Raw genomic sequence first — 25,534 nt, 5'->3', positions numbered from 1 at the left:
AATTGTGTCATTTCCGTTTGGACTACTGGCGGGACTTCTCCTCATGGTAGTTGCTGAGTTGGTTGTTGACAGGCGTTAGAAGTTAGTTTTTAAGAGTCACCGCTGATAAATTTAAGACACGATGATGGCTACAAACGGAAAGAAGGTCTGTGGAATAAACGGTGACGTGCCATCGGTGTCTGCAAATGGCACCAACGAGGCTTTTGCTAACAAGTCACAGTCACCGGTAAACGGAGCTGCCACCGAGGCGTCGTCTCACTCCAGGCTGCAGAACGGAGGGGCCGGGCGGGCCGAGAGGTTCACATTCAGCTCCGAGCCCACCGTGGAGGACATCAGGCGAATGCAGGCGGAGTTCACGGACGAGCGGGACTGGAACCAGTTCCACCAGCCCCGTAACCTGCTACTGGCCATGGTCGGAGAGGTGGGCGAGGTGGCGGAGCTCTTCCAGTGGCGCGGGGAGGTGGCCGAGGGCCTGCCGGACTGGACCGAGACGGAGCGGGAGCAGCTGGCGCACGAACTCAGCGACGTGTTGATCTACCTGGTGGAGCTCGCCGAGAAGTGTCGCGTCGACCTTCCCCAAGCTGTGCTTCGTAAAATGGCCCTAAACCGACTGAAATACCCCGCCAGCAAGGTGCACGGATCGGCCAAAAAGTACACTGAGTACACGGACTGAGTTCGGGTGCAGATGTCAGTCAGGGGGGCTTGTTGCAGTGCCTGCTGGAGCTGCTGGTCACTGATGCTGCAGTTTGACTGTGGCCTGCTACTGACCTTTTATCCCTGTGGTTCAAAAGGCTTTTTTTCTGGGTCGACTTGTTGCATAACTGTATGAATGCTCTTAACTTTTCTGTGTTTTCTGTGATACTAACCAGTTGCCTACTTATGCAAAGTCACATTTAGTAGGCAAGGGAGGTGTACTGTATATTTGCTTTTATTTAGGTTGACTTTTACTGTTTTTAGTCTGAGCATTGATAATGGAGGCAGTGCAAACTCTTGCAGAAAATGTTACTGTTGTGCAGCGCCATTGGGGACATTTAGAAGAATCTATTTCTCACAGAACGTTTCAGAGGTTACGGCCTGACGACAGTTTGGGAGTGTGACAGATTGCATTAGAAAATTGGTGTTTAAGCAGACGATCACTGTCCTGACGAAAGAGGAGTTGTGAATTGTTTTTCTGTTGTTAGGCTGTTGATTTTTCCTCATTTCCATCGGGGTTGGATCAGCTCCTCTTCAATTTTGTTCACAACACAACTTCCTAAAGTAAAAGTTGCTTTAAAACTGTCCTGTGTGTTATTTGTTTCACTCAGATGTCAGTTCAAAGTGGATCTGATGGGAGCAGAAGCCTTTCTGCCGGCTGCGTGCATATTCAGGGTGAGCCTGGAGAGAAATTTCCACTTAATTAGCAGTTTATTAGGTAGCTGAGACTACTGGCCTCGTAATACAATAGCCCTGAAGAAAATCCAAATTTTATGACAGTTATAACGTTCACTTTCTGTTGAAGCTCTTTTGGAGAGCTATTGATTCAAATTTATGGTAATTTTGGAGGCTGCAGTCTGAGAAATGTTGAATAGTATTTTACTGAGAGGTGTTTCTGAACTGGATGTAAGTGGGCTGACCACAATATTAAAAATACCTCTCAGCATAACAATGTAATTCAAATGCACCTGTGGAACAAATTTACCTAAATTCCCTTGACAAGGTTCAGCATTGCCAGGTTGACTGAAAATGGCCGCAGTTAAGTGTGATGGTCGTTCATTATTTCCTCACTTTTATTCAAAGAGCCTTCAGTTTTGTCTGATTCACCCTTTCACACGCTGCAGTAAGCTGCCATGCAAGCATGCCTAACCACTGGGTTTTAGTGTTTTGCCCATGTACACATGGAAAAGCTGGGGGTTGAACTACCCACCTTGCAATATTGAAGCACCTGCTGTTCCACCTGAGCACACAGAGTGGTGGTGCCATGATTTACTTGGAGCTTGTAACAGTCTTCTTTAGATCAGCAGGTGTTAGCGAAGGGAAATGAATGTTTAAAAGCAGCTCGACCAGTATGTTTCTGCTGGAATGAAACTTTGATAAATCTTTCAGCAAAGATTTAAAATGCAGAGCACTCTGGTAAAACATGTCTGGCTGCATATGTGCAGGGGAGGGGGGATGGGGGGGCATTTAGCATACCGCAGTGATGAAAACGTCTGTCTGAGTTTTCATTTGATGTGCTTGAAGACACAAACATTGCCCTCAGCTGTATATCCTGGTATTCACTCAGAAGCGTGAGTCATCCACAGGCTGCTACGGAGAACAGTCATGCATCACCAAAATGTTGCTCTGTGTGCAAGTCGAGCCTCACTTCAAAGTAAACAGCTTTTTACTTAAGCAGATATGACGCGGCATGCCACATTAAGAATGAGCAATTGTCCACTTTCTTGGTGTGTATCCAGAAACTTGGATATGCAAACTCTCCTCCCCTTCTGGCACTGCAATGTGTAAATACATCATTTTAATTTTAAGCTCTTTGGAGCGAGGGTTACAGGAAAGACAAGGGCTCAGTTTTCCCCTTTCCCGATCAAATGAAGCAGAAGAACCACAGCAGCCCCACCAAATTTGTTTTTCATGATCATAAATCCTGAGCTCATGCATTATTCTTCCTCAAATTCTGCGATGTTTGCTCTGCAGCAGAAAGTGAAATCCTTGTTCATCCAAAAACACGAGCCGTTCCTCACGTACAGTTTGGGTTTTGTCATGCACAGTGAACATCATTGCAAAACAGCGTCTTAAATGGGAGATCGTGACACTTTGCGGGAGCCGTCTCAGTATTCACTGTCTGGATGTGTGCCAGTCAGGTAGCAAGCTGCAATTACAGCTGTCTCAGGAGAGTAAAATGTAAGCGTTTTCAGCCTGTGTCGCTCTTCTGCCGGCAGTTTTCTATCCCGCTGCTTCTCTGAGAGCACATAGCCAAAAGTTCTCCTGAAAGGGTTTGGTAAGAACACTTTCCTTTGAGACATGAGTATTCATATATCCACATTATGTTCTAGCGGCGACCTGCTGAGTACAGGGCTGTGTAAAAGAAGCAGATAGAAAACCTGAATCAGAGTAAACATACAGTAGAATGAATGTTTATCAATTAGACGGTTGCATGCACTATACTCTATATCACTATATTCTTTTATTGTATATGAACAGCCATCTCTCTAAAACTCCTCATGATCACAAATTCCTGACCTTGTCTCTGTCTTCTTATTGAAATATTTTCCATTCACAAAGTCCTTAAGACTTGGAGCACACGTCAGGACAAATACGTAGCTGTGTATTCCATTTACTGTTGGTAAGTGTACTTCATGTACTCTCTACCTGCTACTCGATGGAGGTCGTTCTTCCATGGCCTGAGTGGGAAAACGGCTTGTAAATGCTACAAATACATCAAAGTTGTCTGAGAGTAGCAGCCACCTAACAAGTGTCACAGCAAAGTGTGTGTTTGCAGGCAGAGTTTCAACGCTTAACTGCTCCAAACAACAAAGAGGACATGGAACTGCAAAGTGCAGATTTTCAAGGGTGCATCTATTAATATGTAGCATTTTGTTTACTTAAAAGTGGGAAATAAATGTGTACCCGACTAAAGTCTCACTGTGTTCACTGGACTCTTTAAGACTTTCTAGTTGTTGAAAATGTTAGCAGAGAGTTGGCTGAGGAGATGCTTGGTGCCCTCATGTCTTCATGTTTTGAGAAAGAAGCAGTTTGCCGTGGTGCCGTTCCTCGTCTGCAGACGGCGCTGAGGGCTTAATTACACTCAGGACTTTTGATGAGTTAAAAGTCTTCGATTTTCTTCGTCTCTCTAATGGTCAGCTCAGCGGATTCCATCATGCCCGTTGTTGCTTGTTGTGGTTTTCAAAAGGATCTGTCCAGTTCTTCGTGCTCACACAGATAAGCGTTCAAAGGGACATTTACTCGAGTGAATGTATTTATTTTGCGGGTGAATAAGCTATGGTTTCTCTCTTTCTCTCTGGCCACTTCCTCCTCCTTTTCCACTATCTGAGTCACACACACATAGACGCTCTTTTATCCTGTCATAGAGACAGCAGTGGGAGCTGTCAGATCTCAACACAGTGGGGTTACACAGCAGCAGGGGTTCACATCACATCACATCCCACACATACACGTGTACAGGCACACACGCGCAGAAACACACACACTCTTTTATTTTGGACCATTGCTAATGGCAAGGCGTGCTTTCTTCCCTTTTGTGTGGTGCTGCCACAGACAGTCACGTCTTGAATACCCCAAACGGATCCATTCTGAGCATCAACGATTCGCCAATTTTCTTTCTTTTCAGAAACCTGACAGCTGAGCCACGGCAGCAGTGTTACTAGTCAAATTTCCTGCCAACAATTAAAAATTTATATGAGTGTTTCCACTGGTTTACAATCTATTCAGTCTTTATTGTCCACAAGCCTGGATTTGGTCACAGGCTATTGCTTGTCAGTAAAGTACATTGTTGAAAAATATTGTCGCTCCTGCCTCCACATTTTATACGTTAATAAATAGCAGTCTGTAAGTTGTGGTACAGAAAATGACTGAAGTTGCCAAAGAAAATCTATATTTTTTTATCATCACTTGCAGGAAAAAGATGTTTTTGTCTCAGACAGGATGACCATCTCCTGCCAAATGAAGCAATGAGAAAATACAGTGTTATTTTTTCTTCTTTTTGTCTGTCTGACCTTGTTTTCACACTTTTCACACCTTTGACACCTGTGGTTTTCCATCGCCTGTAACAGGTAACTCTAATTGGAGGCTTTGAATGTCCTTAATCCTAACCAGCTATTCGGCTGTGGTGTCTTTTTGGGATCTGTAATAGGCCTTTTTCATGGAGGACATTTTGACATGTCATAGTGGGAAAAGCACAGGTGTAGTATAACACTGATTAAAGCTGCATTCCACTTAGATTAGCTGGATCCAGAGCCTTGGTGTTGTGCATGTTGGGTCTCTGGCAGAGGTTAATGGAAGGGAGTCATTGTTAATGTTATCGGATCCACCTTTGCTTTTTCTTATCTGCTGTGGATGGACATTTTCTGTAATGTGTGATATCCAAAGAAATCAATAAACAACACAAATAAAGTACTGAAAATAGCAGAAAATAAACAAAACGAAAACACAAGCAAACCAGCACTTTAAGTGTAAAGTGTAACTCGAGTGTGATCTGGTCATCCATAGAAGAAGAGCTGAGAAAAGTTTATATATCATTCTTCAATACTGCCTGCTCTCGACGCCATTTTCCTTTGTGAATGAGGACCCCGGCCAAGATAACTAAATCAGCCTTTTTCACAGAAGGCACCTTGACATGGTACAGTAAGAAAGGCACAGGTGTTAGCAATCAAATTAATAATGGCTGAATTCTATATCTTATTCATTTTCAGGGCCCTGGTATTGTGCATGCTGGCTTACTGAGACACTTGAATCCAACAGAGCCATACTCATAACACCTGTGCTTTACCTGCTATGACAAGTCAAAATGTCTGCTGTGAAAAGGCTGTACTGATCAAGAAATTCAACACGAGCAAAATTTCACATTTTGTAATGTAAACAGTAATATTTCATTAAAACGAGACCATAAAGTCTGAGTAAACCTGCAATAAAAAAAAAAAAAATAATAAAAATCATTCAAAGCCCGCTTGAAGTCTTGTGCGACTGGTTAGCTCCAGTTGGCTGCGACACTTACCCACGTGACATATTTTGCACCCTGTAACGTAAATCGAACGCACCCTTGGTTTAACGGCGGTTTATTTAAGCTAGCGACACTCTCCGTCCACTGCTGCCACCTGCTGCTTTACAAATCGTAGTTACGAGAAACTTCAACGCTGTGCTGTTTCTTAGCGTTTCAGAAATTAGCGCACCCGCCAAAAAACGCCACTCACGCAGGTTTTTCTTGGCTAACAGAAACATGTTTTCCGGACTCCATTAGCTACGCATTTTAGCTTTGTTTGCTAGCCACAGTTGCGCTTCAGGGCTAGTTCTTTCCTGCCACACCTGTTGGCACCTCGGGACCACTGCTCATGACGAAGGACCACTCTTTCCAGAGGATTTTTTTCCACGATGCCAACATGTGTTGACCTCTGCCTCATTTCACCAGTTGAAGGTAAGAATTAGCTCCTTGTGCTACCACCCTGGCTCATGTGTTAGCTGTGTTCAGTTGTGTACTTCACCTGTTAGCCTGCTGGTACTGGCTGTCTCATTGCTGTTTCATATTCATCTGGTCTCTGCTGGCAACACACACTGGCTGCTCGTTTCTTTTCTCACGCTGCTGCCATTCAGCCATTATGTGCAGTGTTTGTATTGGTGTTCTGAATTAATGTCTTGTAATGGCTGGGCTGTTCTTTCCTCTTGTGTTGCACATGGATTATGATGCTTTAATGTTGTTAATTTGCATAGTGGTGAAATTCAGTGTGTTTCAGTGTTGGAGTGTTTTGAGATGAATTGGTTGTGCAGCATATTTTCCCCCAGGTTGTTGGTGTCGTTCTTGTGGAGTTGCCAATTGGCTCACTGCAAATTGGGTCTCAAGTAGAGGATGTTACAGTATTGTATAAAAGCTTTACAAAGTATAATTTATTGTATAATGGCTTTAGAAATGTCAACACGAGTGCTGTCTTGCACACAGCCCCTTCTCATAATCATTTTCCTGTAATAATGGCTTTAAGGGAAACTCAACATGGCCCTTTTCACACACACACACACACACACACACACACACACACACACACACACACACACACACACACACACACACACACACAATAGGCATTCACAGTGTGTCTACATCATATTTAGCTAAGCATTAAAGGGAGATTTGAACCTAAAGGCATTAGGTATGTACCAGCTTGCTTTATTGTTCTTCATATCATAGTTTGATATAAACTCAGCTGCTCCTGATTCACAACTCATGGTGATCTGTTGCTTTACGCTTCATAACAGTTAAGCAAGACATTTTTAGTGCATGTATACATTGGTAATGCTGTATAACTGACAAGTCTAAACCTGCTGCCACATCTGAGGTGGGTTGGTGGATTTAGATGCATCAGAACTCAATTCTGGTACGGTCTGAGATGCGAAGTGGTGTGTAGTGGTCATACGGCAGTTGAAGTTTAGCCTACACACACCGCTTTGGCATCGCTGCTGCTGCTCATGCAGCATTTTTATAAACCCCACCTCCACCCCAGCATCCACCTGAAGCCTCTGATTCCCCTGTGGAGGACTTTATCATTGTCACTCTCCAATCTTCTCTGTGCTGAGCTTGGCGTTTGCTTGCAGGGAGTGATTGCGGTCAGTCTCTTGACACTGAATAAGCTCTGTACAACTGTATCCATTTAGTAATACAGCCGTTCAATTGGTAAGGTGGCTGACTGAATCAACCTTCATGTACTTGTCTGCAGTGCATGTGAGTGTGGTATTTATCCATTAGGTTTGTTTGACTAGTTTAAGCTTTAGAGTTGAATCAAAGCCTCTTGGTTCTTGTTCTTGTGATCCATGTAGGTTTTTTTTTTACGGCCTGCTCTTACAGGCATATTATTTTGCATTGAATGCTCTCGCCCAGGCTATTATTTTGTATTGTTTTGTTCTGTATGCCTCATGTGCACTTTGATATAAACAAAATGCCTTCCTGGGACAAATAATAGTAATAGCGACAGTAAATTCATCTGAACTTGGTTAGAGAGAATGAATGAGTGACTGTCAAGTGCAAGCCAATCTCACACTATGTTATTTAGGGATTCTCAGCCACAACAGTCGAGCATCTCTTTTTGTTCCTCTGCAGCATATTGTGGTATTGAACTTTCTTCAAATATGAAACCTGGAACTTCCTGCAAAGTGTTGCTCTCTCCAGCAATGACAGGTGATAGAAGTTGTGTTTGAGGCGTATCAAAGATGTCGGAGTAGTTGAGGAAGGCTTTGTGAAATCCTGCTGTTTATTAGAATCAAGCACTGTAAGAAAAAAAAAACTATGAAAATGGGACAGCTAGTTGAAGTGTGAAACTGATGGGCTAATGCTGTTGATTTCAATGTGTGACTGACTGTACAAACTTGGTGTGAAAAGCAGAGCTGCCAATGTGCTGTTTTAGCAGACTTTATTATCATTGTCAACCAGGACAAGTACGACCCGACAGGCTGTTCAGCATTTCTCAGTCGTCTACAGCCGCAAAATATATACGAGTTTCTGTGCTTTACAATTCTCTATACATTCTATAATCCTCTATCCATATTAATAATAAAAAACCTCTGCATGACAGCTTTAGTGATACCTTTATCCTGCAGCCCTGTTGTGGTACGTGTATCTGGTGCTTACAGGAGGTAATGGTGAAATTATTTCGCAAATATTCCCACAAAACACGTTTTTGACATTTGCTTGTTGAAAGGAATATAACCCATGGGGGACAGTTGAGAACCCAAAACTTTCCCAGGCTTTTTCTGCTCCTGTCCCAACTTGTTTGAAATGTGAAGCTGATGGGGTCAGACATTAAATAGACTGTCTTTGTACTGTTGTCAGTTGAGTATTTGCTAAAAAGGATTGGCAAATGATCACACTCTGTTTTATATATGTCTTACAGTCTCACAACTTTTGGGGGATTTGGGTTGTAAAATAAGACTCTTCTCTTACTGTGTGTGTGCTATTGGATGCCACAGTGAAATCCGAGACACCAGGCGGGTGCAGACAAAATTATACATCCATTGATTGAGAACAACTTTTAATTAGTTTCCACCTAAACGATACAAGAACTTTTAGATTTGATTAAACTTGATTTTCATTGCACATAGTGAGCGCCAGTACAACCACATGCAGCTTAGCAAATAGTAGCAAAAATGCAAAACTGAGATAACAAGATGTACAGAATGAGTAATAGGGAAGGGATGTTAGTGTGACATAAAAAAAACAAATCAAAAATGTAGAGCAGCTATATGTCAGTATGTACAGTAACTATGAAATGTAAAGTATGTACAGAAGTTATAGCATGTATTCTAGAACAGTATGTTAGAAACAATGAGAAGTAATGCAATATGTGTTGTTTGATACAATCAGTTAAATACAGATAAAGGGGAGTGGAGATATGGCAGACAATGACCTAGCAACACCAGTCAGTCCATGAGAGACTATCACATGAGGCCATATTCAATGGTAAAGTCTCTCATAATTCTAAACAGCGCCTCACACTATTCTTTGACTGTTTTGTTCAAAAGTTAGTCATTTCCCTCCGCTTAACACCAGCAAGAAGTGTGAATTTATGATTGTTAGTTCAGCTGAATTTGACATTTCCGAATAATCCCTTTGTTAGCTAATTGTTGCCCGACTTAACATTTGAAAGTGGGTGAAATACAAACATGAAACAGAAGAAAACATCTATACAAAGAAGAGAAATTCTCATCTTCCTCAAAACAAAGGGACCAAATAGTCTATGATAGAAAATGTCTGTTTTTGTCTACAGCTGGGCCAAGAATTCCCAGAGTGCTCACCAAGGTAGTGAAGCTATATTTCTACTGACAGAAGCATTCAGATCTCTGTTGCCTTTGACATCCTCCCATCTCTCTTTGTGTCAGCGAGACCTGAAGCAAAAATGGAAGACAAAGCAGGAGCAAAGCGAGATAAAGGATAGCAGACTTGAGGAAATAGTCACATGTTTTTAAAAAATCCATTTTAGTAGTAGTTATGCACATTATGGCATATAATTAAGGCAGATAAGGTAATGACTTAGAGGAGAGTTGCATTAAGCTACACCTTCAGAAATGAACACTTCTTACACATAACTGGAGCATTGCCTTCAAAACGATTTGAAGCATTTGTTGCAGCTCTACAGCACTAGATTGCATTAGATTGCACATGCGTTGCAAGTGTTGTGTCCAACCCCTGTAGGTACTTGACATTATGATTTGCAGCAGGTACGAACTGGTGTGAAAGCATGGCTGTGAAATGCACCTGACAGATATATCTGGTGAATGGGTAATAACACCAATGATCAAAGTGTGGCAGAACAGGCACAGGCCCCATTCACATAATGGCCACAGGGAGCCAAGAGTGACAAAGCTAATATGTGACAGTGAGAGGCAGGAGGATTGTCTTTTGATTGAACTGTGCAGCATTAAAAAGACTCCTGACTGACTGACTGACTGACACACACAGCGCTGCCCACAGTGTACACTCTTCATATGGTATAAAGGACAGAAAGTTTTTTGATGTCCTCACATTTTTCACATTCTGTCACCTTTTGCAAACAAAATAAACTTTTTTTTTTTACATACTTTTTCTTTCTCGTCAGCATGCAGCATTTTGTAGTGAGTATTGTATGTTACTCAATGTGTGTCTACAGAGCTCATAAAATCAGATCAAAACCAACAATGCTTTAAACTGTCTCTCAGTACTTCTTTACTTTTTGTGGCTCTCAGCCCCATTTCCTCCCACTGAGGAAGTAAATCTTTAAAAATGGGCAACAGATATAAACTAATTTAAAAAACGTTAATTAATTTCTTTATTGGCACTGTAGTTTTCGCCAAATGTTACTCAAGCAGAAGTAAATGGTGTATTTGTTGGATTATTTTCAGCAGTGGATTTCTTGCTCTAGTGAGTATTTACAGCACCAGAACTGTGCATGTGGGACTCAAGCAAAACTACAGTGTCCTAAGTGTTTGTTGTAATAAAGGAAAATGCCACCCAGTGTAATGGTGCAGCTCATTTATGTTTTTTTTTAATTGTTTTTGGACAACAGTGGAGGTCTTTGGCAAGGAGGACTAAGCTACAGTACAGTATATTGGGCTTTGGAAACAAGGCAATACTTAGCATTGATCTGCTGATGCTTTGCAAGATACACGAGTATGACCATAATATGGTTTACTGTACATGACTGCTGATGGCGCCTGGGCATTTTTGGCTTGACACACATCTCTGATATGGAAGACAGCCACCGTCTCGTATCACCCTACTCCCGATTTCCTGGCATGTCCCAATCCCAGCGTGCTCAGTGTGGCTGCTCCTGGAGGGGCTGCGTAGGAGTGATAGACAGTTAGTAGTGACATCCTAAATCAGCCGTATAGACTGATCAAAGTAGTGCATTGTTGGACTGAAATTGGACTTGGGCTGGCTGCGGCAAGCTCAATACGATGCAAGTTTCCTTCCTGTCTGGTCTCATTTCGAGCCGGGCGTTTTGAATGATTCATCATACGCAGTGTGGAAATGATGGAGGAAAAGTTCAAATAAAGAGTGGCAAATTCTCGGTTGAGATGTTTCTACTGGAGGGGGGTAAGAGGTGTTGCAGCCCTTAAGTCTTTGAAGGCTCTTTGCTAGCCGTTTCTGTTCTGAGTAGATTTCCCACTTTTTGTGCTTCACTTTTCTTTTCTCTGCCTCGCCTGAATTGGAAATCACCATCTGAATTTTTTTTATTTCACAGCCCGTACTTGGCACAAATCTCACTCTTCTACAATGTAACGGCATGCAGCCACTCGCGTAAACCAGATGTAAAGCAAAGGAGACGACTGAAGCAGCCTGCCTATGATACAATGTCCTCTGTTTCCCAGGACTGAAGCTACAAGATACTCTCTGAATGCCTTCCAAGGCTATCTTTATTCAAAGGGACTGTTGCTATGTAGGACTGTTGCTATGGAGGAGTCTCTCGCCCTCTCATTGAGATGGACAGCTGTAGCCTCGCCACAGGGAGGAGCCCTTTCTCTCTCTTCTTCCTCTGTGATGTTTCCCGAGGAGTCCGACCGGAGGGAGTCAGCAGGGGTTCCTGCTTCACAATGATAAAAATAAAACGGTGACTCACTCACACTGAGAGAAGAGGGAAACTGACCAAGATCAGGAAGTGACCGAAGTGTACAAGTCTGCGGCAATGCAGCAGACTCTCAACAGGTGACTGCTCTTAATGCACTATTCTCCTCTTTCTGTTTGTAGGCCTCAAGGCATCCATGATGCCCATTAATGCTGAAATATGATCAAGACACAGATGCTTGATTGCTGTTGATTATTGTATAGTTCCTGATATATTGTAAGCATATACAAGAGGGAGGGAAAGAAGTGCTAAAAGATGGCAGAAAAATTGTTTACTTCACTTGTAAAATAACAAATGGTTCAGTGGCTGGTTAACAGCCTGTCCTGTCGAACCGTTTTAGCATCCGAGACACTTGGAGCATTTCACCATATTAAATTTTACTGAGAGTGTAAGGATTAATAAGATTGACAGTGTTGGATGTTGCAAGAGAGTCACTGTAATATTCTGTTTCTACATGAACAGTCAGATTTTAAAGAGAATTCTTGCTTTATCCTCTTTTTCATTATGACAAGAGAGGTGGGATTTATTAGCTATAGGGGCTGGAAGTGTGTGTTTGAGGGACGTGCTTGCCAGGAGGAGACAGGTATGTCCCAGTTTCCTCATTGCTGCTGTTTTATTTTGTGAACTATAACAATTTTATGACATCTTATATCAGAAAAATGCATTTAAAATATACCTAGAATTTTAGAGGATGACTGGTGTGGTGCAACGATTTTACTCATCCGAGTACCTTGAACATTTTAACTATGGTTTGATTGTACAGCCTTGTTTTTGACTTGGGCAGCACTGCTGGGTGACCACTGGACCTTTGTGATGGAGGCAAAACACAGCTGCATTAGCTGAGTGTATGTACGTGACACAGCCCACAAACTAACCATCATCATCTTCAACAGCAACCCTGTCTCCTAAAAGTCAACAGAGGGGAGTGCTTTGAATTCAGCTGGTATGATTGAGTCTCTGAGAACATGTGCACTGGGTTCATAAAGTGTGACAGTCAGCCAGTGGGCCAGAATTTAATGAATAAAAGGCTCATTTAAAATATTGGCCTAAAAATCAATGGGATGCATATCTTGTATAGCACACCAGCTTCACTGCTGTGGGACTTCTACACCACGCATGTGTTCAATCGAGCTCTTTCACTACATGCACAAAGCAGGAGATGGTGTCCATCAGTGTTTCCAGTATTGCAACACTGTCCCTCCACAGAGACGTGGAATCAGAGGACATCCTGGTCTGTAAACCCGCTGAGAACAACCTGTTGTTGCACTTTTGCTCCGTTGCTGCACTCAAAGATCAGGCCTCCAAGGACACACTCAGCATCCCAGAGTGCCTACCTGCAGCAGCTCTCTTTATGGAGGCCGGAACGAAGCTGTGCCAGCTGCTGGGGCTATGTCTGTACCCTTCTGGACTGAAACCGGCATCATCAAGACAATCCTCCACTCTCCATGCGGGGATAACCAGAAATTGTCCACACCTGATTCACTGTTGCTTTGCTGCCAATTCACACGACGAGCCAGCTATTGAGAATATTCATGGACAGCCATGAATACAGCGTCTCAAACAATCCTCCTTGTTTTGTTAATTGTCACTGAAAAAGGAAATTTAGGATCAAAACTTCTGAAGCTTGCGTGGTGAATTTCATTTTGGTGCTCATGCGTGCCTGTTTTAAGGTTGATTTTACACTGCCAGTCCTCATGTAACACAGCTGTAGAGTTTGCTGTTAACCCCTGCTGTGCGGGCGTTTGAATGTTTGATCGCTCTTGCAGCAGCTGTGGGCTGATACTCTTTGTGCGAATGCCACCCCCGTGTGTTTCACCAACAGGGCCAGAATACAGATAAGCCACAGCGAGACCCTCAAACACCTCCCCATTAGTTCCCCTGGGATAATGTGTGCTTCCTTGTGGCAAAAGCCACACCTGCTATGGGTGTTTTAGTCCCAGGCTCCATTTGTCTTTCAGAGTTAGACCTCTCTCCCTTCTATTTCTTTTTTGGTCACTACACAGTTGCCTCTTTTGCTCTTCATCCTCCTCCATTTCCTCCCCCCTTTTCTCCATTGTTCCACAGCTCCCTCTTTCTAACCTGCCACTTGTCTAACCTTTGAGGAGCTTCCTCACTTTGCCGGTAGTCGAGGTCATCAGCTCTCTGCCCATGTTTCCACTGGTAGACTATCACTCATTGCCACCATAGGGAAAAAACACAACTACTAACACCTCACACAGGCACAACAGCCCCTAGCAGCCACACAAAAACGGTACTAGAAGTTGTAGCAGACCAGTGAACCTTAAGTAGAGCACACTCATATGAAATAACTGGAACAGGGCTATGCTACCAACAATATTGTACTTGGATGGGGCCTTTAAAAGCCCTTTATTATTGGCTCAGTTGTCCTATACTCCAGAGTCAAGTACTAGCTAACGTATCTCACACGTGTGCATTAGTCCTGCCAGTGCAAAGTTAACATTGAGGATGTCCCAATCAAGTTTTCTTTTTGGTTGTCAAAGTTGTCAGTGCTTCAGGTTTTAGAAATGTTGGAATAATCACTTAAATCTAAATCTAATCTTATTTGCTTAACACCACTTTCTTTAGTGAAGGGTTAAAGTAAGCGGCTCTGATCTTTCTTGATCTTTTTTTTTTAATGTATTGAAAGTGAAGTTTAGCCTTATTTTATTTAAAGAAATCAAACGGTCTTGCAGAGCATCTGAGCAGCTTAGCTTCCCTTATCTCCTTTCAAACATGGCAGCTCATAGATTATGTATGGTTCATGCAGTATGGGGCCATGTCCTCCCACAGATCATGGGGAGGCAGAGCACTCAAAACACACCAAGTGAGAACCTGCAATATATATGGACCATAGTCATTATTAATGCCCCTGGATCTCTATGATAGGTACCTGCAGCACGTTGCACCTCCTGGTGTGCAAAGTGGATGTGATTACAGGGGCTAAAAGAGGAGCTAAATAATGTTATTATCTTTATTAGGAAAATTATAAGGGGAATCTTGACAGGTATACATTATAGGTAAGGCTTTTATGATCGTGTAATTACCTGCAAACAGTGTCCCCATGCAATATTATTATATCCATTGACTTTTCAGGCTAATCTTGAAAGATTGTTGTGAATTCAAACGAAGATATGTGACTGCACATTTGACACATTTTGAATGTGTTTCCCTGCCCTCCTTTTTTCATTATATTTCTTCTTTTTCAATATAATATGAGATCTGAGGGATTAATTCATCTAAGAGCCCTCTGGCTCATTAGTGATTTCCTGTTTGAAAAGGAAGCTTTTGAAAAATAAAAATCATGTTTCAGCGCAGACCAAGGGGCTTGAAGGCAGTATTTTTTTCACTCTTCAGTCTGGCTTCATTACATCTCCAAATTGGTTTTCATATTCGACAACAGGAAGTTATGATCAGTGATTTGGTTATTGGGCAAAGAGATGAAGGGAACTGATTTCACACAAAGACTTGCAGGCATGCTTGAACACAAACATGATGTCTCTATTTTTCTGTCTCTCTGTCTCTCTGTCTCTCTCTCTCACACACTCACTCACACACACACACACACACACACACACACACACACATACACACACACACACAAATAAATTTTACCTCCATCCTTTTACCACTCCATCTGCATGGCAGGCTCTATTGTCCATCAGTGGGTGCTGCATGTAGCCCGCCTCCTTCCATTATCCCTCTTCACTCCACTCAAGGCCCCTATGGGAGGGGGTGGTATGTTGGCCAAAGTAAAGGGCCCCCACATCTCTGTAGGTGGGGATAAATCAGCCCTCATCAGGATCTTAAATCACCATGGATAATAGACTTGGTGTATGTCAGTATATTTTGGACCTCCAGGGCCAGTAGTAAGCCCCTCCAGGAAGAGGGAGAGAGGAATCTGGGCAAGGCCAGTGCCAAGTGACCAAGTCCAACCCTCCACAATAGAGATCCCAGCCTCCAGGGGAGTCTCTCTGGAAAGCTGCCTAAGAGATGACTAATTATTACACACAGGCGTCTACACATCGGGGTTCCCCTCATCTTCTACCTCTTTTTCTTGATCCTTTTCTGTTGCTGTGTGTGAGGGGCAAATGGCCCAGTATGCAGCACAAGGAGGACAGCTGAAACTCAGGCGACTAAAGAAAAGTAAGCGAACGATGAACGCAGTCACAGGAAGGCTGTGGTTAGTGTGTCTACAAGAGAATGAAATAAGATGAGAATGGAGAGGAGACGGTCCAAAGCCTGTTTGCTGGCAGGCCCACTTAGGCCGCGCTAAGGGGCGAAGGCCCCCTATTCAGTACGTGCCACCAAGTGGTCTGTTCCCACAGCTAAACACAGGCACAGCCAGGGCCACTACTGAGGCAGGAGAGAGGAGTCCTTTCTCTCACTGAAAAGGAAATGTCCTCCAGAGCAGGAGTGCTTTGAATTTATTTATTTTTTTCATTTTCTTCTCTCCCACCTTTTTGTCTCTTACAAGCTCCTGTTTGAATTACCACCGTGGGTGCTTGTTCAACACCTATGGAAAACAGTGTTTTCAAGAGACCGCTCTACAGACTCTTTCATCTTGTGAAGAAATAAGTACGACTGTATACGGTTATGTCGTGAAGGTGATTTAGTACTGAACTTCCGGAGGAGCACTGCTGCTGGCTTTTCTGCTGGTGGGTCTTTTGGCACGGGTTACTGGTGTAGTCTGACCAGTTCTGGATTTTTGAGGCCAATACCGATATTGATATTTGAGTTTAAAAATCAGATGATTAATTGGTCCGTGTTTGTTTTTTTTCCCCATAAATGCTAAACTGTGACCAAGATACACACTAGAACTGTCAACAAATATTCTAAATCCCAATACATAATTGAATTGTAAAAACAATTGAACATTTGATTACAAAAAATTTATATTTGATTGCATGGGCCTGGACAGCTGCACCGAATGCACTGCCTGACGGACAGGAATAACACAACCCGAGTTTCTGTTGTCCAGTAATTACTGTTTTTTTTTGTTTTTTTAACTGGGATAAGCTGTTGAAATCTGACTTTTAAATTTCTCCAGTCATAATACCCGGTGAGAATAATTCAGAGTTAGATGTGACAATACTTCACATGGTTTTGCTGCTTCTCTCGTGCACGCCCTCGCTGTCGCTCCTCTACCGACCATTTTAACCAAACTAGATTTAGTGGTGATTGTTGGAACTGTGGAAAGACAAACCAAGAAGGTTTTTGTAAGTTTTATTTTGTTTCTGTTGAATTTGAATGAAGTGTGCTTTACGATGATAAAATTACTGTTTATGTAAATGGAGTCTGGTGGCTTTGGCGAGAGCGATATAGTGGCTGTTTTCTTGTTAAGCTAAAAGGATCTTACTCTTTAACAAAAAGGTCTGCTCCTGTCCTTTCCATAATGCTGTCAGATACTTAGAATGATAATCTGAGCCTGTCAGTGGCAAAAACAAGCACTTTCAGAGGACGTACACTGATGATGTGCCAACGCCTGGAGGAATTACATTACAGCCCGTTTCCTGGTTGATGGCTGCACTGCTTTTGTTCAACACTGAACCAATTTCAAAAATTGTCATCCCCATTAGTTACTTAGACACAAAAACATGGGAACATAGAGTCCATAAACATTCATAATATTTGATCGGAATTTCTCCCATTTGTGTGGGACATTGAAATCTTCCAGGATACGTGGACAGACACAAATTGGAAACTCTGCATACAAAGTCACTTTCATTAGTTAAAAAGTTGAAAATGAAATGTTAGGTGAAGCTGACGAGAGCACATTTTTCAACAACACAGCAAAGCAACCAGGCTTCTTTCGGCCCGCCTCAGCTCCACCCGTGCTCCACCTCCTCGATGATTTGACTTCTAACCGTGGACTTGCATGAGACTTTGAAGGTCAAGACTTTAGACTTGCCTGTGACTTGCACACTCTCACCTCTGCAAAGATTATTGCAGGCATAATTTACAGGGTTCATGATGAGTCAAATTGCATGAACTTGATCATCAAAATTAAGATAAAAATGAAACCAAATGTATCTTGCTAAATAACAACACACCAAAACACTGTTGCCTCCATCATCAGACTGATAAACCTGTGAAACTGAGAAGGGACAGATAGAGTGGGCGGTCTACTGGCATGATCCTAGTTATTTCCTTCTTATCCAGACACTGTCCATTGTTATTTAAACACGAGCATAGTAGTTAATTTCTGACTTTGGACATAGTACTTTAACCAAACACAGGGTCCATACTCTTCATGTAACATTCAGCTACATCAGATGAAGATGAAGACCATGCGATGTGGAGTGATCTTCATCCGAAAAGAAGTCCTTAAAGTGCTGGATGAATTCATAACAGCCGCTGAGCCTGCACGTCAACAGGTGTGTGTTAACTAAGCAGACTGTATAATATGGTCATGTTAAATTTTCCCAACTGGAACTAGACTGTCAAAATCACATACAGTGAGAGAAACTGAAAAATTATGTGTGAAAATGATTCTATAATCCAGTTTATAGAGGTCTCATTCAGAGCCAGAGCTCACCTGAAGTTCACCTCACTCTTGAAAATTCACTTTCCTCCGGTTTTCTGAATTTCCAGACCTTGTTACCTTCATCTCTCTCCATCTATCCCATCCATTTTTAGCTTCCTGGTTACGTTTCTTCGCCTTCCCTGTGCAGATTGTAGCATAAATTATGCAGAAAGGCAAACTGGTTTTGATCGTTTCTGTTTTGCTCCAGCAAGAAGAGTATTTGTGCTCTCGTGGGATTTTTGGGGTTGATTGGCTGTGCATTTCAAATCGTAGTTCTCCACTGTGATGTCTTCAGTATTCATTCAGTTGTTCAATATGTGCCTCGACAAAAAAAAAAAAAAAAATTCTGTGTGGTGAAAATATTTGTGATGTGTAAGGTATCTAGATTTGGAGAAATGAGGTGGAAGCTAATTTGTGATTCTTCTCACTTGTGAGCTTTTTAAGACCAGCCAAACTTCTCATACTGTGTGTGTGTGTGTGTTTAAATGTGTGGGTGGTTATTTTTTGTGATGTCCTACATTACATGCACCCCAAAAAACGTGCGTCATTGTAAAAGAAGTATGTCAGTGTTTTTCTTCACTGTCTGACTGGGACATTATTGCTAAGAAGGCCATAACATTTCTACTTACCAGAGATAGGAGGAGCTTGACCTTGGTATTTTCTGTGAGGCACTCTTGGGTGGTTTCTGATGAGAAGCAGGCGTGATATCGTGACCCGCAGGTCAGCTGCTATGAGAGATTGGACTGTTCTGTTACTGACTGTCAGTGTTTGTTAAGATGTCATGCTGGGATTCATGTTTTCCAAAGCGACTCAGTTGAATGGAAAGACGTGATGGAAGCAGCAGGGAGTCGCCCACAGTAGTTACTGCTGACCTGTTGGACAGATGGATTTTGTCGTTCCTCCGATACGTATCATAAAATATTTCTTGGACAGCCTTTCACTGTAAATATTAAGCAGATACAGTTCCTCTGCAGCATCTTGATACTTATGGTCCCTGTGTTTCTCATGAGTCTTCCAGTATTTGGACAGCTACCTAGCACTTCAAGTGCATCCAATACACCCATTAATACACACGCCAAAAGCTTTTAACGAGTCCGTGTTCCAGATATAATTTGGTGCTTTTGAGAAGTACCGTCTTCTGTGAAGTCCTCACCATTTCATGATGAGTGCTGGTGATTCACCTCAGCTATTATGATTCTTACTCATTTTAACTTTGGAGGCTATTTTCTTTGCTCTCCCTAAACATCCATTTATACTCAGTCCTTCCATTGGAAATGTAATGGCTCAGTGAAAGAGGTAGATGACTCAAATGCACAGAAGACAGAGGCAAAACAGGTCAGCTAAAAGCAAATTTTACTGCGTGGAAGTTCAGAGGTAGACTTTGGGAAGAGGGAGGCAGTCAGAATGGATAACCAAAACTGAGAGGATAAGATAGGTAGGCAGAATATCTGAGGGCCAAAGGTGTGCTCAAGCAGAAAGTGAAGCAAAATGTAGCCTTGTGCTATTTGGAGATGTTTGTTTGGCTGTTTGGGGCAAAAAACATACTGCACAAACAGCGTACCAAGCAGCACTCATTAGCTGCAAGCTAGCTAGCAACACACGCACACTTACTGTGTGTGTGTGTGTGTGCAGCTCAGCCTCTGACTGAACTCAGAACTCACCAGGAACCATTTTTTTTCTGTTTTTTTATCCCTCCAGTCTATCTCTTATCCTCTCGTCTCTGCAAATTTCTGAAATCCTGCAATGAGCTCAATGAATTAAATCAATCAATTAAAGCTCGACATGAAACATTTTACAACATTTAATGTGTTTTTGTGCTTACAGCAAGAATTTCATGATATTATGGGACTGAAACTTTTAACCATTAACTTAATTTTTTTTTCCATTTTGAGGTGGGAGAGAGCTACATGGTAGGAAGTATATGGATTAATAGGAAATTATCTTGTTCGCAGAGGATAAAAAAAAACAAAACGTCATTTTCGTTCTGTTTTGTTTTCTCTCTTTTGCTGCCCCTCTCTCTCCCTCCACCTCTGTGTTTCTCTCCTTTTTCCTCACGTTCCAAAATAGTAATTAGTACAGAATCACACTGGCGCCAGAACACAAACCCACAAAAACACTGAATCTGAGGCTTTGGGGGCAGCTGCCTCTTCAACAGCAAGCATATGGCGGACACCCTTTTTGGAATGCAACACACTGATTCAGGGATTGATCTGGCCTCCCTGTAACCCCCACCCCCTTCTCTCCATCAAATTATCTTGTGTTTACATTCATCCCCATAGCTATTAGTTTTTATTTATAGGTTCCCATTAGAACCAGTTCACTGAAACCTGTGTGTGTATGCATGTATGGACAACTGGAAAGTATCAGTAGTTTCATTGATATCTGCTGCTATGTAAGAGTGCTGATATGACACATTTTCACATTTTAGAGGAGACACACACACACACACACACACACACACACACACACACACACACACACACACACACACACACACACACACACACTTTGTGCATTCCCCTTGGCCTCTATGATGGGGGAATGTTAATGAGTGCAGCCAGCCTTCGAGCTGAGCTCTGTGCCATATGGACCTGCCACAGGAGTGGCACGAATCCTACTGACTAATTTAACTCGGAAGCACACACGCTTACTCACACACGCGTGGATCTGACAAATATGAGACAATCTGGGTCCTCATTGTGACTTTAGTGCCAATCTAAGTTTGTTATATTTGTGTCATATTGAAAAATGTACATCAACTTTTGGCAAAATATTATTTTAGCATGAGTTTGCAATGATAATTTGCATACATTTGTATGTGAATTATATTCTATGCCATGAATTTGGTGTAATTTTGCAAGCACGTAGATAGCCAATGTTCTGGCTCAATAAATGTTATGAATGATTCATTTTTGTGTATTTTGGTTTTTGAGAATTTTAAATCAAAGGCAAATGTGGCATATCCCTGGAATGAAGAGACTATGTCCTGGATAAATAATGGAAATTCTTGCAGAGCATTTGAATTTTTATGTCTACCGTTGGGTTTTTAGTTCATCTCCACCTCCTCCTCGTCTTTCTTCTCCTTCCATGTTTCTCTGTCAAAGACTTTAAGGCAGCTTTCCCCTTTGCGGAAGCCAAACTCATACACTCCAAACACTTGTTCACACTGAGTCTTTGTGTAACTTCACTCAGTGTGACATCCACAATGTTGTTGGGGCCATTGTAATCTAACTCAGTATAAACATATATGGTCAAGAGGTGCTTTAGTTTAGTGGTGTAGTAGTATAAAAATGGATGTGGGCAGAGGAAATTTAATGTACCAGTGTCATGAACTACATAGCCAGCGTCTATTTTTAGTGCTTGCTTCACTTGAATTTGTTTCCATATATAGAGTCAATCTTGATATTCCTGATGGATTTGTCACACCATATCATCTGCGTAAGATGACCACAGGGCTGTGATGGACTGGATCTTTATGCCGTGGCCGGAGGCATTCTGTTTCCAGGTTGTCAGTCCGTCTGTATGTCCATCCCATCTTGTGAACTCGATATCTCAGGAATACCTTCAGGGAATTTCTTCAAATCTGGTAGAAATGTTCACTTAAAGATGAACTGATTTGGATTAAATAAATAAGAATATGCATTAATGGTAATGAGCTCAACCCTGCGGTGGTGTATATGTACACACTGCACAAAATAAGCTATTTATCCCATGCAAGGAACTCCATTGAACAGTTTCATATGTTAAATGACACAAATACTACAGTTCCCATGAGACCCCTGAAGATTCATGATGTCTTTAGGCTCAGTCAGTTCTTCCATCTGAGAAACATATACATGGTCTTTTTGCTCCTTTAATGCTTAATGAACTGCAGTCTATCCTACCAACCTTTAACTGACAAATGTGACAAATCCCTTTTGCGTGGAGTTATGCATTTTTAACACTGAGGCTTGGCACCCTGCTTGCAAATCTTCCACCAAAACGAGTATCCTCAACACTATTTTGCAAGGGTGCCATTGCTGAATACTGCGCTTTGGGACACCCAGACGACTGTCATTGACTTAAAGAAATACAAACAAGCCAGAGTGTTTGTTTCTCCTATATCAGAATGATAATCAGAATGATAATGGGTACAGGCAGGCCTTTCTCCAGCGCTGACACAGCGCTGTGCAGATGGGTGTAGTTATGCAAGGCCAGAGAGGTGTTGATTCAGATTTATGTCTGTTTTGGGGGCTGAGGTTTGTGGTGCTGCTGAACAGTATTTTCTTACACTGACAGGTGTTTCTATTGTTTTGTGAACTCCATTCATATCAGTGTGGGTAGGCTGAATAACGGAAACACATCTCTGTGTAATGCAGGACAGTTCAATGACACCACAAACTACAAATAACCTCCAAATGACCATACAGTTGAATCAACACCTCTCTTAAACAGTTTCAACAAAAACTGAACATTATGAGCTTCATGAAGATTTATTGCAGAACTGTTGTTTTAGACCGCATTAGTTTTAAGTAGCCAACCTGATAAACCAGCAACAGAGTCTGTGTATAACATAATATATAAAAGATATGCTAAAAACCTACCGCTTCAAATATACATAAAATACAATTTGCATAAAAGTTACTGTATAACATAAAACCTGAAAAATACTCAGCCATCCTCTCCAAACCCAAGATATAGTTAAAACATCACTATCACCAGCTCATGACTGTAAACCCACAATTTTTATACAGAGGATTCATCAGCCGACCCATAGGAGAAAAAGACCTGGCCTTTAGTCGCATGAATCTCCGTCCAGAGGGGAGGGAGACTCAAACTCTCGATACAGACAATGGAGAGGGCACTTCAAAAAGGATTCGAGCCTTTGAAATTGCTCTCTTGGAAAAATGTGAGACAGATAAGGCAGTTTTAAGACCATTGGTTTTACAGGCTATTCTTACTGCACTGATGGCAATGAAAAACAGAGCTGTTGTTTTTTTTCAGTGTAATCATGAATTGGTTCTCTTAAGCTTTTCAAAAGCATGCAACCAGTGATTTGACAAGTATACACCTCAGTTTGTAGTGAAAGTAATACTTGCACCCCATGGAGTGTTTTCTCACAAACCACTTTCAAGTGCAAAACCGAGCGCATTCATAAGTCACACAGGAGAAAACCAAAGAATTCACAGTGAAGTTCAATAAAATCTGAGTGAAATACAAAATGCTAATGCAATCAGCATAAGTAAAGTTTAAAGCCGATCATTAGGGACTGCTGCTCCTGCTAGTCTAAAACTACTGAGCTCTAATCGCGCATTCATCCTGATGTAACAGGTTACACAGAGCGGGGGAATACACTGCAACATTTCTGCAAGTCAAATTTCTGGAAACTGCAAAAATATGCAAAACTGTGAGAGAGGGTTTGGCCCTTTGAGAATCTATGATTAATTCTAATTTTCTCATTTCTATTTCATGTTGTCAAGATATTTTGTCACTTAATTTATCCTCCTCCCAGACTTTAAGATATAAAAGGGTCACATCCTGCTGCACAGGCTCTCAATTTCATTTTGGAACCTTTTTTGAGGTTGGACTACTTCTAAAATGAAACACATAAAACTTCCAAATTGTGTGAGAATCTTTATGCTCAAGACTGCTCAAATGAACTAGCTGGTGACATAATTTGGATAATGCTTGGCTTTCATAATTGTTTCATTTAAATCTGATGACTTGTCTTTTAATCGTTTGTTGACGCGATCCATGTTGACCTGATAGCGTCACACAGTTGCTGCAGATATGAATCTCCCGTTCGTCACATCTCAAAGGTACTGTATCGTATCAAGATCTGGTGACTTTGGGGGCCATTAGAGTCCCCTGAACTCTCACTGACCTGTTGGTGGAACCAGTTTGAGATGATATGTGCTGTGTGACATGGTGTGTCATCCTGCTGGTGGTGGTCATTAGAAGCTGGGTGAACTGTGGCCATAATAGGACTTTCATGACTAGCACTAATACTCAGTGGCATTTAAATAGTGTTTAACTGGTACTAAGGACCCTAATGTGTGCTAAGAGAATATTCCCAACACCGTTAGACCTCCAGCAGCCTGAGCAGTTGATACGAGGCAGGACGGATCCATGTATTCCTGCTAAAGTCTGACCCAACCATCTGCATGTTGTGGCAGAAATCAAGATCTGCCAGACTTAGGGAAATTTTTCAATCTTCTGCTGTTCAGTCTTGATACCTGTATCCTCTGTAGCTTCAGTTTCCTGTTCAGAGCTGACACGACCTCTAAGCTTAAATCCGTTTTGCCATTCTCCTCTGACCTGTCTCATTAACAAGGCGTTTTCATCCAGGGAACGGCTTCTCGCTGGATGTTCATTGTTTTTCACACCAGTCTTTCTAAAACAGACCAACAATCATTCCACAGTCAAAGTCACATAGGTCACATTTCTTCCTAATTCTGATGTTTGGTCCGAACAACAGGTGCACCATTTGATCATTTCTATGCGCTTTTATACTTCGCTACTGTCACATGATTGCTGATTACATATTTGCATTAATGAGCAGGTGCACCTAATAATAAAGTGGCCACTCAGTGTATAGTAAATGGTGTGCCTTCATACACATGGTGGTTTAGAAGGAATCACAAAGGACTTAGCCTGCTCAATAAGGTTTGTTACTGTACCAGGAAGGCAGGTTTAAGTCATGTTGTAATGAATTTACTCAGCTGTGTTCCTGATCTTTTGGTGCCTCAGAAATATGGTGTCAAGCTGGAGTTAATTGTAGTGAGTAAAACCACTTCAGTCATGTGTACCTCTTACCCCCAACCATCACAGTACACTTATTATTCCAATGATCCGACTCTGACAGAAGATGTCAAAGCCTCGTCCTCACATTGACTCTGAACCACAACACGTGCCTTGCTTTTGTTAATCTGCTGCTGCTAGCAAGAAGAGCCTCCTTCACTGCAGCCTCCACCTGTTTAGATTTCCCTCTGTGTCTATACACCCTGGAGGGTCTTTATTTCTGAGTTAATTCCCACTGGTGGATTGTTTGCAGTTCTCCCTGCATATTAGCTATTATGTGCTGTGTATTCTGTGTTATTATGCAGTTCTGCTGCATCAGGGAGAGTCCCCAGGAGTACAGCCATACTGCCAAGTCAGACTGTGCCATCTCTTTTCGATGTGTTTCTGACAGAGCTGCAATAGGTGACTCTAAAATAATGTATGAACAATAATATTATATATA

The 25,534-nt window shown here is 42.0% G+C and overlaps 2 protein-coding genes across 2 annotated transcripts in view; both read left to right on the top strand.

The window, feature by feature from the left end:
• anxa5b (annexin A5b) overlaps positions 1-25,534 on the top strand; it is a 397,957-nt gene that overhangs the window by 9,943 nt on the left and 362,480 nt on the right. The window lies entirely within an intron of this gene.
• On the top strand, positions 16-1,272 carry dctpp1 (dCTP pyrophosphatase 1). Its single transcript, XM_070978512.1, has one exon. It carries the CDS (start codon positions 122-124, stop codon positions 671-673), a length of 552 nt encoding a protein of 183 aa, XP_070834613.1. The 5' UTR covers positions 16-121; the 3' UTR covers positions 674-1,272.

The sequence above is a fragment of the Chaetodon trifascialis genome, chromosome 2 (assembly GCF_039877785.1).
Source record: "Chaetodon trifascialis isolate fChaTrf1 chromosome 2, fChaTrf1.hap1, whole genome shotgun sequence".
In the NCBI taxonomy this organism is placed as follows: Eukaryota; Metazoa; Chordata; class Actinopteri; order Chaetodontiformes; family Chaetodontidae; genus Chaetodon; species Chaetodon trifascialis.
Note: the sequence above shows the minus strand (reverse complement) of the source record. Positions and strands in the feature narration are given on the sequence as shown.

Bases quoted from the DNA above. Each gene is read 5' to 3' on its own strand.
- dctpp1 (XM_070978512.1), top strand. From the start codon at position 122: ATGATGGCTACAAACGGAAAGAAGGTCTGTGGAATAAACGGTGACGTG.